The sequence below is a fragment of the Pseudophryne corroboree genome, chromosome 2 (genome assembly GCF_028390025.1).
Source record: "Pseudophryne corroboree isolate aPseCor3 chromosome 2, aPseCor3.hap2, whole genome shotgun sequence".
NCBI classification, from domain to species: domain Eukaryota; kingdom Metazoa; phylum Chordata; class Amphibia; order Anura; family Myobatrachidae; genus Pseudophryne; species Pseudophryne corroboree.
Genome location: NC_086445.1, coordinates 934561548 through 934577820, shown reverse-complemented (window position 1 = coordinate 934577820; position 16273 = coordinate 934561548). Strand labels below are relative to the sequence as shown.

The 16273-nt window shown below is 45.3% G+C and overlaps 1 protein-coding gene across 5 annotated transcripts in view; it reads right to left on the bottom strand.

Moving 5' to 3' along the window:
- ST3GAL6 (ST3 beta-galactoside alpha-2,3-sialyltransferase 6) overlaps positions 1–16273 on the bottom strand; it is a 358764-nt gene that overhangs the window by 54352 nt on the left and 288139 nt on the right. For all 5 annotated transcript variants that reach the window (XM_063956263.1, XM_063956267.1, XM_063956266.1 and 2 more), the window contains one exon: positions 235–298. In XM_063956263.1, coding sequence (XP_063812333.1) covers positions 235–298 — 64 coding nt within the window. The remainder of the gene's footprint in view (positions 1–234; positions 299–16273) is intronic.

Here is a 16273-nt window from a genome sequence, read left to right as displayed (position 1 = left end):
CAGAAACTGCATCTGAGAGTAGTTGATTAATAAATAAATAAATAAATAGTTGTACAGTATTGAAGAGTGAAAAGAGTAGAGAAGCAGACCAGTGAATAAATTGACCATAGCAACCAATCAGTTTGCAGGTAGCATTAATCAAGCACATCCTATAAAATGATCAGTAGAGGCCCTCAACCTAATTGCTTGCTATTCGCCCTCTGTTGCAATTCTCCAGAGACTTCAGACACTTACTTCTTGATGTCATCTGGGAGGTCACATTTTGGAAGTTTCTTTAGAGCCATATCAAAATACCTGTCTGGTAAAAACACAAATTAAACCATGTGAAACTCCAACGCCCACCACAAATACAACATAACACAGTTATCTTAGATTACAGCATGCTGTGACAAAAAAACAAAATCCCATAACCACAATTTAAAGGTTATAATTATCTGACAACAATTTTAAGAAGAGGAAGAAATGCTTGCAGATTTTAAAGGAGAACAAACAAAGGCATGGTAAATGCTATTCAAAATTTTAGTATGCCACCTAAAAGTGCATGGAACCCAGTTTATTTTCAATTGTTTGTGAATATGGTATTGTCATTTCTTGGTGTACAGCAGCCTCAAATTCATTAATGGTCCTTGGTGGATGTGTGTAGACCTCAGCTGTCAGATGGCCTCGTTGGCTGTGTAGAGGCCTATCATGAAGCTGATGAGTATTGTTCTACCACCCCCCCAGTAACGCAAATTCTGCTAGGTAAAGCAGCCAGACAAATGAAGGTGAACTTGGTCAGGAAATTACAGCGATGACGTTGGAAATGTATGCTGAATGAAGGTCCCCATCTGGACAATAATATATTCAAAATCAATTGAAAATATACTCTATTCCATGCACTTTTAGATTATGTACTAACATTCTGAATAGCATTTACCATGCCTTTTTTTGTTAAACTTTAATATCTGGGCGGTTTTTATTTTCCCTCACAGTGTATAAAAAATAATAATAATAAAGTAATTTCACACAGTGTGGTGTGCCACAGTTTTTGTTTTTTTATACAGAGATTTGACCCTTGCGTTATGGCTGGGGAGGGAAGTGACCACACTAACTAGTTTTGACTGAATTTTATCTTATGCAAAGTTTACTTGCTGTGCACTTAGGTTGTAGGTCATAAGCAAATCCCATGACCTATAAAAGATCGAAACAGATCATATAGACTCTAACAGAGACAGACAACATAGATTTAAAAAAACAAGTACACATCCAGTGTGGTCTTCATCTTACGGTCACTGAGTCACCACCACAAATTCGGGTGTGTAATTCTGTAAAAAACGGTTTGTGACTTTTACGGTCCCTGATAATCTGGAAACCAGTTGACTAGCAAAATAGTATTGTATATACATAATGAAAGTACTAAGAGACCATGGTAAATCATTTCCATTCTAAATATGTACAGCATTTTAAGGTCCATACCCCCTTTACGTGAAAGTTTCAGTACAGAAATAGTCTTTCTAAACATTAACAGCATTTGAGAAATAAATAATGACTTAACCTGAGTTTATGATCAATATAGTGTTCCTTCTAAAAAACAGATACACGAAGAGAGCAACATTCACAGCTTATGGCCCAAAAATTGTCATGATACTGAATATATTGGATAATGTGCTTCCTTCTAAATGATATGGGCAATAGTAGTCACTAAGACAATTTCACAGGAACAATTCCATGAACGAGCGCAGTTACTTCTAAACACTTGAACAGATTTCGGGAAGAGGACATGATGTAATGTGCGATACTGCATGGGTCCCCTGTACTGCTCAGTGTACATAAAGGACATGCGGATGTTTTCCACAATAGGCTTAGTATTCTAGAGAGATTTAATCACACTGTTTTTACATGGATAAACTGTTAGCTCAAAGTCAATATTCTTCAGTCACATGCTGCATATTTGCTATATTTCTGTTTGTACTGTAAATCTTCAGAGCAGTAACAACCAACCAGCGCCACGTTGCTGAATGCCCAGACTATACCTCTGTGACCTTATAATCGTGGCATAGAAGAAATATTACCAGAATGTTCTGTACATAGATCTGCTGCTGTAGTACATCCTTCTCTCTTGCTGGTTTGAAATGTAACAAAAAACCATACAGGTTGAGTATCCCATATCCAAATATTCCGAAAATACGGAATATTCCGAAATACAGACTTTTTTGAGTGAGATAGTGAAACCTTTGTTTTTTGATGGCTCAATGTACACACACTTTGTTTAATACACAAAGTTATTAAAAATATTGTATTAAATGACCTTCAGGCTGTGTGTATAAGCTGTATATGAAACATAAATGAAGTGTGTGAATGTAAACACACTTTGTTTAATGCACAAAGTTATAAAAAATATTGGCTAAAATTGCCTTCAGGCTGTGTGTATAAGGTGTATATGTAACATAAATGCATTCTGTGCTTAGATTTAGGTCCCATCACCATGATATCTCACTATGGTATGCAATTATTCCAAAATACGGAAAAATCCGATATCCAAAATACCTCTGGTCCCAAGCATTTTGGATAAGGGATACTCAACCTGTATTAGGTCTTTCATCTGTTCAGAGTACATTAATGGTATAATGGTGCAGTAAGAATGCTCCGGGGTAAAGGTGTGCTGAGCACTAAGCACTGGCATAAGTTAAGAGGAGCATGTCACTAAGAAAGACAACTGATACCCAAACATAATCCCACAGCCTAACAGTCCTATCAGTTGACATTTAGAAGAGGCCCTTCCACGTCAGATCTGCTAGTATAATACATAGTGGCTTTTCAGATGACTCATCAAGTAAACGCATTTATCGCTAGAGGTTTTCCATAGAAGTCTTCCTGTCACCTGAGAAGAGCCCGCTGTCTTGCCCCCAGCTTAACAGTCTTCACTCCTGACATCATTTCTACTAAACATGGCCATGACATTCAATTAGCTGGGCACGCTTGGAAACAGAATGGACCATTGTGGCTGGGAATTAATCACTGAACAGGTCATATGGTGATCATAAGGCTCGGCGAGAAAGGGAATTATGGAGCATAAACTAGAACAATGACTGACTAGGTGTTAACTCTGCAGCTTACTGGGCGGTATTCAATTCTTTTCACTCCCTTCCACACCCATTCTTCTGCTGACCTGAGTTGTATAATCATTTCAGCTCGCTACCCCTGGAGTAGCGATATAGCAGAAAAGGGGATCACTTTAGAAAGGAGCCTGGGCGTGATATATCATTTGAATACCTCCCAGTGGACGGTATTCAAATGATATATCACGCCCAATCTCCTTTCTAAAGTGATCCCCTTTATTGTGCATATTGCGCCCATAGTAATCAGGTTTAGCTGCGTAAACGGCGCCCTCTCTACTCTGGGGGTAGTGAGCTGAAATGATTATACCACACACATCTGCAGAAACAGAACAGGTGTGGAAGGGGGTGAAAAGAATTGAATACCGCCCAGTAAGCTGCAGATTTAACACAAATGGGCGGACCACATGATTAGAATAGCGCAATAAGATTGGTCAGACCCTATTGGACTTTTTGTGTGTATTCGGAGAGGCAACTGCACACATCAGATGTAATCCTCATTAAACAGTAACTGAAAAGGCTTATATGCGCACCACTAGTTAGCGCCTCAATATTTAAATTGGACAACTAAATGCAAAATTAAAATATAGGAGGAGACCTATCAGATCCTGAAGAGAGAGAAAGTATCAACCAATCAGCTTGTAACTGTCATTTTACAGGCTGTACTAGAAAAATGACAACAGCTGCTTGGTTGGAACTTTATCTCTCCACAAGATTTGATACATCTCACCCATAGGTCTTAAATTTCCCAGGTCAGCTGACCCAGTATTTCAACCTGGGAATAAAGCAGGGTTATTTCTGGGTTGAAGTGCAGTGAGAACGGGTTCTTTGAGATGATCTGATCTCCAGGTGACGCCTCCGCACACGTCACCAACCCCGCAATATGCCAGGTTTGTACGGCCAGTCAGAGTGGCCTCAAGCAGGTCGCACTCAGGAAGGACCGTGCACAAGTCTAAGGTGTGACCCGCTTTTGCAATGTCAAAGTGGTACTATTGAGGTAAGATGTACGAGGACACATCTGTAAGGGACATGTAAAAATAAGAATTTACTTACCGATAATTCTATTTCTCGTAGTCCGTAGTGGATGCTGGGGACTCCGTAAGGACCATGCTGGGGACTCCGTAAGGACCATGGGGATTAGCGGCTCCGCAGGAGACAGGGCACAAAAGTAAAAGCTTTAGGATCAGGTGGTGTGCACTGGCTCCTCCCCCTATGACCCTCCTCCAAGCCTCAGTTAGGATACTGTGCCCGGACGAGCGTACACAATAAGGAAGGATTTTGAATCCCGGGTAAGACTCATACCAGCCACACCAATCACACTGTACAACCTGTGATCTGAACCCAGTTAACAGCATGATAACAGCGGAGCCTCTGAAAAGATGGCTCACAACAATAATAACCCGATTTTTGTAACAATAACTATGTACAAGTATTGCAGACAATCCGCACTTGGGATGGGCGCCCAGCATCCACTACGGACTACGAGAAATAGAATTATCGGTAAGTAAATTCTTATTTTCTCTGACGTCCTAAGTGGATGCTGGGGACTCCGTAATGACCATGGGGATTATACCAAAGCTCCCAAACGGGCGGGAGAGTGCGGATGACTCTGCAGCACCGAATGAGAGAACTCCAGGTCCTCCTCAGCCAGGGTATCAAATTTGTAGAATTTTGCAAACGTGTTTGCCCCTGACCAAGTAGCAGCTCGGCAAAGTTGTAAAGCCGAGACCCCTCGGGCAGCCGCCCAAGATGAGCCCACCTTCCTTGTGGAATGGGCATTTACATATTTTGGCTGTGGCAGGCCTGCCACAGAATGTGCAAGCTGAATTGTACTACACATCCAACTAGCAATCGTCTGCTTAGAAGCAAGAGCACCCCGTTTGTTGGGTGCATACAGGATAACAGCAAGTTAGTTTTCCTGACTCCAGCCGTCCTGGAAACATATATTTTCAGGGCCCTGACAACATCTAGCAACTTGGAGTCCTCCAAGTCCCTAGTAGCCGCAGGTACCACAATAAGCTGGTTCAGGTGAAACGCTGACACCACCTTAGGGAGAAACTGGGGACGAGTCCGCAGCTCTGCCCTGTCCGAATGGACAATCAGATATGGGCTTTTGTGAGACAAAGCCGCCAATTCTGACACTCGCCTGGCCGAGGCCAGGGCCAACAGCATGGTCACTTTCCATGTGAGATATTTCAAATCCACAGATTTGAGCGGTTTAAACCAATGTGATTTGAGGAATCCCAGAACTACGTTGAGATCCCACAGTGCCACTGGAGGCACAAAAGGGGGTTGTATATGCAGTACTCCCTTGACAAACTTCTGGACTTCAGGAACTGAAGCCAATTCTTTCTGGAAGAAAATCGACAGGGCCGAAATTTGAACCTTAATGGACCCCAATTTGAGGCCCATAGACAGTCCTGTTTGCAGGAAATGCAGGAATCGACCGAGTTGAAATTCCTCCGTGGGGGCCTTCCTGGCCTCACACCATGCAACATATTTTCGCCAAATGCGGTGATAATGTTGTGCGGTCACCTCCTTCCTGGCTCTGACCAGGGTAGGGATGACCTCTTCCGGAATGCCTTTTTCCCTTAGGATCCGGCGTTCAACCGCCATGCCGTCAAACGCAGCCGCAGTAAGTCTTGGAACAGACATGATCCTTGCTGAAGCAAGTCCCTTCTTAGTATCTCTTGAAGTTCCGGGTACCAAGTCCTTCTTGGCCAATCCGGAGCCACGAGTATAGTTCTTACTCCTCTCCGTCTTATAATTCTCAGTACCTTGGGTATGAGAGGCAGAGGAGGGAACACATACACCGACTGGTACACCCACGGTGTTACCAGAGCGTCCCAGCTATTGCCTGAGGGTCTCTTGACCTGGCGCAATACCTGTCCAGTTTTTTGTTCAGACGGGACGCCATCATGTCCACCTTTGGTCTTTCCCAACGGTTCACAATCATGTGGAAGACTTCCAGATGAAGTCCCCACTCTCCCGGGTGGAGGTCGTGCCTGCTGAGGAAGTCTGCTTCCCAGTTGTCCACTCCGGAATGAACACCGCTGACAATGATTTTTCGCCCAGCGAAGAATCCTTGCTGCCATTGCCCTCCTGCTTCTTGTGCCGCCCTGTCTGTTTACGTGGGCGACTGCCGTGATGTTGTCCGACTGGATCAGCACCAGTTGACTTTGAAGCAGAGGTCTTCCTAGGCTCAGAGCATTGTAACTTGCCCTTAGCTCCAGTATATTTATGTGAAGAGAAGTCTCCAGACTTGACCACACTCCTTGGAAATTTCTTCCCTGTGTGACTGCTCCCCAGCCTCTCAGGCTGGCATCCGTGGTCACCAGGACCCAGTCCTGAATGCCGAATCTGCTGCCCTCTAGTAGATGAGCACTCTGCAGCCACCACAGAAGAGACACCCTTGTCCTTGGAGACAGGATTATCCGCTGATGCATCTGAAGATGCGATCCGGACCATTTGTCCAGCAGATCCCACTGAAAAATTCTTGCGTGAAATCTGCCGAATGGAATCGCTTCGTAAGAAGCCACCATTTTTCCCAGGACTCTTGTGCATTGATGCACTGACACTTGGCCTGGTTCTAGGAGGTTCCTAACTAGCTCGGATAACTCCCTGGCTTTCTCCTCCGGGAGAAACACCTTTTTCTGGACTGTGTCCAGAATCATCCCTAGGAACAGCAGACGTGTCGTCGGAATCAGCTGCGATTTTGGAATATTTAGAATCCATCCGTGCTGTCGTAGAACTACTTGAGATAGTGCTACTCCGACCTCCAACTGTTCTCTGGACCTTGCCCTTATCAGGAGATCGTCCAAGTAAGGGATAATTAAGACGCCTTTTCTTTGAAGAAGAATCATCATTTCGGCCATTACCTTGGTAAAGACCCGGGGTGCCGTGGACAATCCAAACGGCAGCGTCTGAAACTGATAGTGACAGTTCTGTACCACGAACCTGAGGTACCCTTGGTGAGAAGGGCAATTTGGGACATGGAGGTAAACATCCTTGATGTCCAGGGACACCATATAGTCCCCTTCTTCCTGGTTCGCTATCACTGCTCTGAGTGACTCCATCTTGATTTGAACCTTTGTATGTAAGTGTTCAAAGATTTCAGATTTAGAATAGATCTCACCGAGCCGTCTGGCTTCAGTACCACAAATAGTGTGGAATAATACCCCTTTCCCTGTTGTAGGAGGGGTACTTTGATTATCACCTGCTGGGAATACAGCTTGTGAATTGTTTCCAATACTGCCTCCCTGTCGGAGGGAGACGTTGGTAAAGCAGACTTCAGGAACCTGCGAGGGGGAGATGTCTCGAATTTCCAATCTGTACCCCTGGGATACTACTTGTAGGATCCAGGGGTCCACTTGCGAGTGAGCCCACTGCGCGCTGAAACTCTTGAGACGACCCCCCACCGCACCTGAGTCCGCTTGTACGGCCCCAGCGTCATGCTGAGGACTTGGCAGAAGCGGTGGAGGGCTTCTGTTCCTGGGAAGGGGCTGCCTGCTGCAGTCTTCTTCCCTTTCCTCTACCCCTGGGCAGATATGACTGGCCTTTTGCCCGCTTGCCCTTATGGGGACGAAAGGACTGAGGCTGAAAGACGGTGTCTTTTTCTTTATACGGCAATACTTCCATGTGCCGTTTGGAATCTGCATCACCTGACCACTGTCGTGTCCATAAACATCTTCTGGCAGACATGGACATCGCACTTACTCTTGATGCCAGAGTGCAAATATCCCTCTGTGCATCTCTCATATATAGTAATGCATCCTTTAAATGCTCTATAGTCAATAAAATACTGTCCCTGTCAAGGGTATCAATATTTTCAGTCAGGGAATCCGACCAAGCCACCCCAGCGCTGCACATCCAGGCTGAGGCGATCGCTGGTCGCAGTATAACACCAGTATGTGTGTATATACTTTTTAGGATATTTTCCAGCCTCCTATTAGCTGGCTCCTTGAGGGCGGCCGTATCTGGAGACGGTAACGCCACTTGTTTTGATAAGCGTGTGAGCGCCTTATCCACCCTAGGGGGTGTTTCCCAACGCGCCCTAACTTCTGGCGGAAAAGGGTATAACGCCAATAATTTTCTATCGGGGGAAACCCACGCATCATCACACATTTCATTTAATTTATCTGATTCAGGAAAAACTACAGGTAGTTTTTTCACACCCCACATAATACCCTTTTTTGTGGTACTTGTAGTATCAGAAATATGTAACACCTCCTTCATTGCCCTTAACATGTAACGTGTGGCCCTAATGGAAAATACGTTTGTTTCTTCACCGTCGACACTGGAGTCAGTGTCCGTGTCTGTGTCGACCGACTGTGGTAATGGGCGTTTTAAAGCCCCTGACGGTGTTTGAGACGCCTGGACAGGTACTAATTGGTTTGCCGGCCGTCTCATGTCGTCAACCGACCTTGCAGCGTGTTGACATTATCACGTAATTCCCTAAATAAGCCATCCATTCCGGTGTCGACTCCCTAGAGAGTGACATCACCATTACAGGCAATTGCTCCGCCTCCTCACCAACATCGTCCTCATACATGTCGACACACACGTACCGACACACAGCACACACACAGGGAATGCTCTGATAGAGGACAGGACCCCACTAGCCCTTTGGGGAGACAGAGGGAGAGTTTGCCAGCACACACCAAAACGCTATAATTTTACAGGGACAACCTTATATAAGTGTTTTCCCTTATAGCATCTTAATATGTAATAATATCGCCACAAAATTGCCCCCCCTCTCTGTTTTAACCCTGTTTCTGTAGTGCAGTGCAGGGGAGAGCCTGGGAGCCTTCCCACCAGCAGTTCTGTGAGGGAAAATGGCGCTGTGTGCTGAGAATAGGCCCCGCCCCCTTTCCGGCGGGCTTCTTCTCCCGTTTTTCTGACAACCTGGCAGGGGTTAAATACATCCATATAGCCCCAGAGGCTATATGTGATGTATATTTAGCCAGCATAGGTACTTTCATTGCTGCCCAGGGCGCCCCCCCCAGCGCCCTGCACCCTCAGTGACCGTTGGTGTGAAGTGTGCTGAGAGCAATGGCGCACAGCTGCAGTGCTGTGCGCTACCTTAAGAAGACTGGGAAGTCTTCAGCCGCCGATTTCTGGACCTCTTCTCTCTTCAGCATCTGCAAGGGGGTCGGCGGCGCGGCTCCGGTGACCCATCCAGGCTGTACCTGTGATCGTCCCTCTGGAGCTAGTGTCCAGTAGCCTAAGAAGCCAATCCATCCTGCACGCAGGTGAGTTCACTTCTTCTCCCCTAAGTCCCTCGTTGCAGTGAGCCTGTTGCCAGCAGGACTCACTGAAAATAAAAAACCTAATAACACTTTTACTCTAAGCAGCTCTTTAGGAGAGCCACCTAGATTGCACCCTTCTCGACCGGGCACAAAAACCTAACTGAGGCTTGGAGGAGGGTCATAGGGGGAGGAGCCAGTGCACACCACCTGATCCTAAAGCTTTTACTTTTGTGCCCTGTCTCCTGCGGAGCTGCTAATCCCCATGGTCCTTACGGAGTCCCCAGCATGGTCCTTACGGAGTCCCCAGCATCCACTTAGGACGTCAGAGAAATAAAGAAATATCATTCAAGGAAATTGACAGTAGACCATAGTACAGGAAGTCCCAATATGTAAAAACACACATCAGTACCTGAAGTAATATGTTCATTTAATATTAATTTGAAGGGGAATGGCAATATGAACACATTCAGTCATAGTTCTTTATATATAGTATTTTGAAACATTTGCATATACATGTCACTTACAGATGTGTCCTCATACATCTGGCCTCAATACGGCACGTAGCGGGAGATGCCTGGCATCAGTGAGCAGACATGTCCCATTCAACTCCATCCGCTGAAAATGCGTCTTAATCGCATCACTATGTTAATAGGACACACAAGCAGACTCTGCTGATTAAAATGATATGTGGCATGCCTATATTCAGCGTGCGACTGCGCCTGAATCTGCATACGAGATAAAAACGTTGTAACGTACCATTCCGTATGCAGATACAGCTGTGGTCGCACGCAGAATATAGACATGCCGCATATCATTTTAATCAGAAAAATGCCACGGCATGGCACGGCTAGAACGGCTGTTTAACGTGCAGGTAGGCTAGATGTAAAGGCCCATACACACTGGGCGATTTTGAGCTGAAAGCAGGTCACTTTTGGTGTGTTGAGCTGCTTTCAGCTCAAAACCGCCCAGTGTGTATGCTCCAGCGATGAGCGCTGATGCGCGCCCCCGCTTCATCGCTGGCGACCGCCGTTCATCTACTGGTATTACCAGTAGATGAACGGCGGGGTGAGCGGCTTTGCATAGCATCCTGCTATGGAAAGCCGTTCACCCCCGCTGACATCGCTGGACAGCGGGGGAAAAGCGCTCAGTGTGTATGCACTGAGCGATTTTCAGCCCAGCGATGTCAGCCATCATCGCTGTGCATACACGCTGGGCAAAAACCAGTGTGTATGCACCTTATGTGGACACATCTGTAGTTTTATATTTTCCACTCATTTTATACCAGTTTTTCCTGAATGATAAAATTCTTGACATTGTTCCATTTCAAGCTTCAAACTTGCATTTAATTCCATCTGATAACTTGGGCTGCTGGATTGCTTTCTATTCCTCCCAATAATGCTGTCAGCATCGGACTCCAGATTACGCTACACTGATTAAAGCAACTCATCTCAATTACAAATTACATAACACTACGAACATTGTGCAAAACAGAGGATGAGGAAACATTCAGGAAAGGAATATCCTTGATGGGTTCCAGCAATCCTTTTATAAGACAGCAGCACATTGTGGTTCAAAGCTTGATTGGCTAGAATACATTTGGTTACCAGATCCTCGTTGCCAAACTTTTAAAATATTTTCCGATACACTCTGCTGGTGAATAGAAGTACGTAACGCATTACACGGTTTTGGAAATTGACAAAGTTATTAAAGTATGCTTGCTGATTTATATACAGCAATTCTGTGCCCGAAACAAATACTCATGAGAAAGCAGCCTATTCATTCACAATACTCTACTGGCACAAGGCACAGACCCAAAATACTCGAAGATCACCCGTCACACTAGCCTTGGTAGTCACCAGAGACAGCAGGGATAATTATGGATTGTATACAGGACACATATGGGGAGTATTTTATCCGGATTCTGTCTGTGTCCGTTATGATGGCGCATATGACATATCTGGTATTAGAGCCATATGGTCCATCTTGTGTGCAGGGGTGTATTAACAGAGGAGAGAGCCAGCGTGCAGTCTCCGTCTGAATCCCCCTCCTCCCTAGCCAGCAGCACAAGATAGTAGTGGACAATGGTGCTGTGAGTCTTCTGCGCATGCTTAGGTCTCCAGGAAAATTGTGTGGTGACCATTATCTTACTGCGCAGATCAACAGGAAGATTCCCAGCAATCTGTGCAGTGCTGTCACTGCGGCACTAGGGAGCATTACGCATTAAAGAAGTTAAAGAACATGGGTTCTGTGCCCAGTACAGACACAGATGGGTCCATGTTTATCTTGACCTTTAATAGGATTAACGGAGACTGGGCAGTCGGACTTAATACTCTGCTGTATTGTTCTCTGAATTGTATTGCAGTTGAGAACAATAGATGAAGGGTTTATGTTAATAAACCATGTTGTGCCTAGGCGCAGCAAACTAGCCAAGATAACCGTGGACCCATCAGTACACCACTGTGCACCTTCTGCAAACCTTGCAACAATTTGTTCGGAGAAGATCAATATTTTTGATACATAATATTTTTTATGTAGACCAAAAAAAATGTATATGTAACACGATACGACAGTTATAGTCTGTAACTGATTTAATATCACTGTGGGGTGCTGCTTATGAGTTAAGAGCAAAGGAAGGGGGAAAGAAATATGTAAATTTGCACATGGACAAACCAGGATGCAATGCAAAAGGTGCAAACGCATTTGTTTTTTGCATGCAGGGTAAATACTGGCTGCTTTTGCATGTAGCCCACAAGTGCTGGTCAGCTTCATTATAACACTGCAATTTATATTGTTTGGACATGCCCCTCCCAAATTTAAATATTTCGAAACATTTCGAATCTCCCCCACCTGCATAGCAACATGGTTTTGTCAAGGTACAAAGTTACTTGCTGTTTGCTTTTGTCGAAGTAAAAAATATTACATAGAAAGAACATACAGACTCCACACATATAAGTCGCTATACTTGCAAATACGCGCAGCGAGCACAGCAATATATGGTAACATACGCATTTACACGGACATGCCACAGAGATGGATTCGACACTTATTTCATACAGTACATAATTATAATAATATCAAGCGCCAGACATCATAATGATTTAAAATTATATAATGGAGTAATGTCATGTATGTGTATTATTGGAACGAAGCAAGATACACCTGTCATATTTGGTATAAAAGCAAGCAGATTAATGTGCAGATTCATTTGATACTTGTTATTAAGTTGTAGGACATTGCAACAAATAGTTATGACTAAATGTATGAAAGCTAAAGTCATTTTTATTAGGACAATAGACATTTACAGAAACAGGTAGTGGACAGGAAGCTCAGGCCAGCCCCTTTTGATGTCTTCAAGGCTGAACCTGTTTAGCATACGAACAGACTAGTGACTCATCATGAATGAGAAAGTTCCCTCCCCCAAAACTAGATAACACATTACAGAGACACACAGTTGCCATTTTTGTCCCAGACGATGGTGGAGATGTTGCCAGACCAGTTCCTGTATTTATTTGCTGAGAGAGAGAGATATATTAAGAGGAAGATGCATTGAGTGAATGGTATGGTATGCTGGCCTGTAACTGTATGTATTCTGTATTAACTGCTTACTGTATAAATTGTAACCGTGTAACTATATGTATACCGTACATTATGATATATTGAATACATATCCTTTTAATAACAAATATATACATCAATGAGCTTTGGAACTCAGATAATGTGTGGGTGTATTGTTTTCTCTTATGGGATGCAGTGTTTTGCGATGTATAGCGCACATTCATGGCACATGGTAATAATAAGAATTTACTTACCGATAATTCTATTTCTCGTAGTCCGTAGTGGATGCTGGGAACTCCGTAAGGACCATGGGGAATAGCGGCTCCGCAGGAGACTGGGCACAAAAGTAAAGCTTTAGGACTACCTGGTGTGCACTGGCTCCTCCCCCTATGACCCTCCTCCAAGCCTCAGTTAGGATACTGTGCCCGGACGAGCGTACACAATAAGGAAGGATTTATGAATCCCGGGTAAGACTCATACCAGCCACACCAATCACACCGTACAACCTGTGATCTGAACCCAGTTAACAGCATGATAACAGAGGAGCCTCTGGATAGATGGCTCACAACAACAATAACCCGATTTAGTTAACAATAACTATGTACAAGTATTGCAGACAATCCGCACTTGGGATGGGCGCCCAGCATCCACTACGGACTACGAGAAATAGAATTATCGGTAAGTAAATTCTTATTTTCTCTGACGTCCTAGTGGATGCTGGGAACTCCGTAAGGACCATGGGAATTATACCAAAGCTCCCAAACGGGCGGGAGAGTGCGGATGACTCTGCAGCACCGAATGAGAGAACTCCAGGTCCTCCTCAGCCAGGGTATCAAATTTGTAGAATTTTGCAAACGTGTTTGCCCCTGACCAAGTAGCTGCTCGGCAAAGTTGTAAAGCCGAGACCCCTCGGGCAGCCGCCCAAGATGAGCCCACCTTCCTTGTGGAATGGGTTTTTACAGATTTTGGCTGTGGCAGGCCTGCCACAGAATGTGCAAGCTGAATTGTATTACAAATCCAACGAGCAATAGTCTGCTTAGAAGCAGGAGCACCCAACTTGTTGGGTGCATACAGGATAAACAGCGAGTCAGATTTTCTGACTCCAGCCGTCCTGGAAACATATATTTTCAGGGCCCTGACTATGTCCAACAACTTGGAGTCCTCCAAGTCACTAGTAGCCGCAGGTACCACAATAGGTTGGTTCAGATGAAACGCTGAAACCACCTTAGGGAGAAAATGAGGACGAGTCCTCAATTCCGCCCTGTCTGAATGGAAGATCAGATAAGGGCTTTTACAGGATAAAGCCGCCAATTCTGACACGCGCCTGGCCGAGGCCAGGGCCAACAGCATGACCACTTTCCATGTGAGATATTTTAACTCCACAGATTCAAGTGGTTCAAACCATTGTGACTTTAGGAACCCCAAAACTACATTGAGATCCCAAGGTGCCACTGGAGGCACAAAAAGGAGGCTGTAAATGCAGTACCCCTTTTACAAACGTCTGAACTTCAGGAACTGAAGCTAGTTCTTTCTGGAAGAAAATTGACAGGGCCGAAATTTGAACCTTAATGGACCCCAATTTTAGGCCCATAGACACTCCTGTTTGCAGGAAATGCAGGAATCGACCTAGTTGAAATTCCTCCATCGGGGCCTTACTGGCCTCGCACCACGCAACATATTTTCGCCAAATGCGGTGATAATGCTTTGCGGTTACATCCTTCCTGGCTTTGATCAGGGTAGGGATGACTTCATCCGGAATGCCTTTTTCCTTCAGGATCCGGCGTTCAACCGCCCTGCCGTCAAACGCAGCCGCGATAAGTCTTGGAATAGACAGGGTCCTTGCTGGAGCAGGTCCCTTCTTAGAGGTAGAGGCCACGGGTCCTCCGTGAGCATCTCTTGAAGTTCCGGGTACCAAGTCCTTCTTGGCCAATCCGGAGCCACGAGTATAGTTCTTACTCCCCTCCGTCTTATAATTCTCAGTACTTTTGGTAAGAGAGGAAGAGGAGGGAACACATACACTGACTGGTACACCCACGGTGTTACCAGAGCGTCCATGGCTATTGCCTGAGGGTCCCTTGACCTGGCGCAATACCTGTCCAATTTTTTGTTTAGGCGGGACGCCATCATGTCCACCTTTGGTTTTTCCCAACGGTTTACAATCATTTGGAAGACTTCTGCTGAGGAAGTCTGTTTCCCAGTTGTTCACTCCCGGAATGAACACTGCTGACAATGCTATCACATGATTTTCCGCCCAGCGAAAAATCCTTGCAGCTTCTGCCATTGCCCTCCTGCTTCTTGTGCCGCCCTGTCTGTCTACGTGGGCGACTGCCGTGATGTTGTCCGACTGGATCAGCACCGGCTGACCTTAAAGCAGAGGTTTTGCTTGGCTTAGGGCATTGTAAATGGCCCTTAGCTCCAAGATATTTATGTGAAGTGATGTCTCCAGGCTTGACCACAAGCCCTGGAAATTTCTTCCCTGTGTGACTGCTCCCCAGCCTCGCAGGCTGGCATCCGTGGTCACCAGGACCCAGTCCTGAATGCCGAATCTGCGCCCTCTAGAAGATGAGCACTCTGCAACCACCACAGAAGAGACACCCTTGTCTTTGGTGACAGGGTTATCCACTGATGCATCTGAAGATGCGATCCGGACCATTTTTCCAGCAGGTCCCACTGGAAAGTTCTTGCGTGGAATCTGCCGAATGGAATTGCTTCGTAGGAAGCCACCATTTTTCCCAGGACCCTTGTGCACTGATGCACTGACACTTGGCCTGGTTTTAGGAGGTTTCTGACTAGTTCGGATAACTCCCTGGCTTTCTCCTCCGGGAGAAACACCTTTTTCTGGACTGTGTCCAGGATCATCCTTAGGAATAGAAGACGAGTCGTCGGGATCAGCTGCGATTTTGGAATATTAAGAATCCAACCGTGCTGCCGCAACACTACTTGAGATAGTGTTACCCCGACTACCAACTGTTCCCTGGATCTTGCCCTTATCCGGAGATCGTCCAAGTAAGGGATAATTAAAACTCCCTTCCTTCGAAGGAGTATCATCATTTCGGCCATTACTTTGGTAAAGACCCGGGGTGCCGTGGACAAACCAAACGGCAGCTTCTGAAACTGATAGTGACAGTTCTGTACCACAAACCTGAGGTACCCTTGGTGAGAAGGGTAAATTGGGACATGGAGATAAGCATCCTTGATGTCCAGAGACACCATATAATCCCCTTCTTCCAGGTTTGCAATCACCGCTCTGAGTGACTCCATCTTGAATTTGAACCTTTGTATGTAAGTGTTCAAGGATTTCAGATTTAAATTAGGTCTCACCGAGCCGTCCGGCTTCGGTACCACAAACAGCGTGGAATAATACCCCTTTCCCTG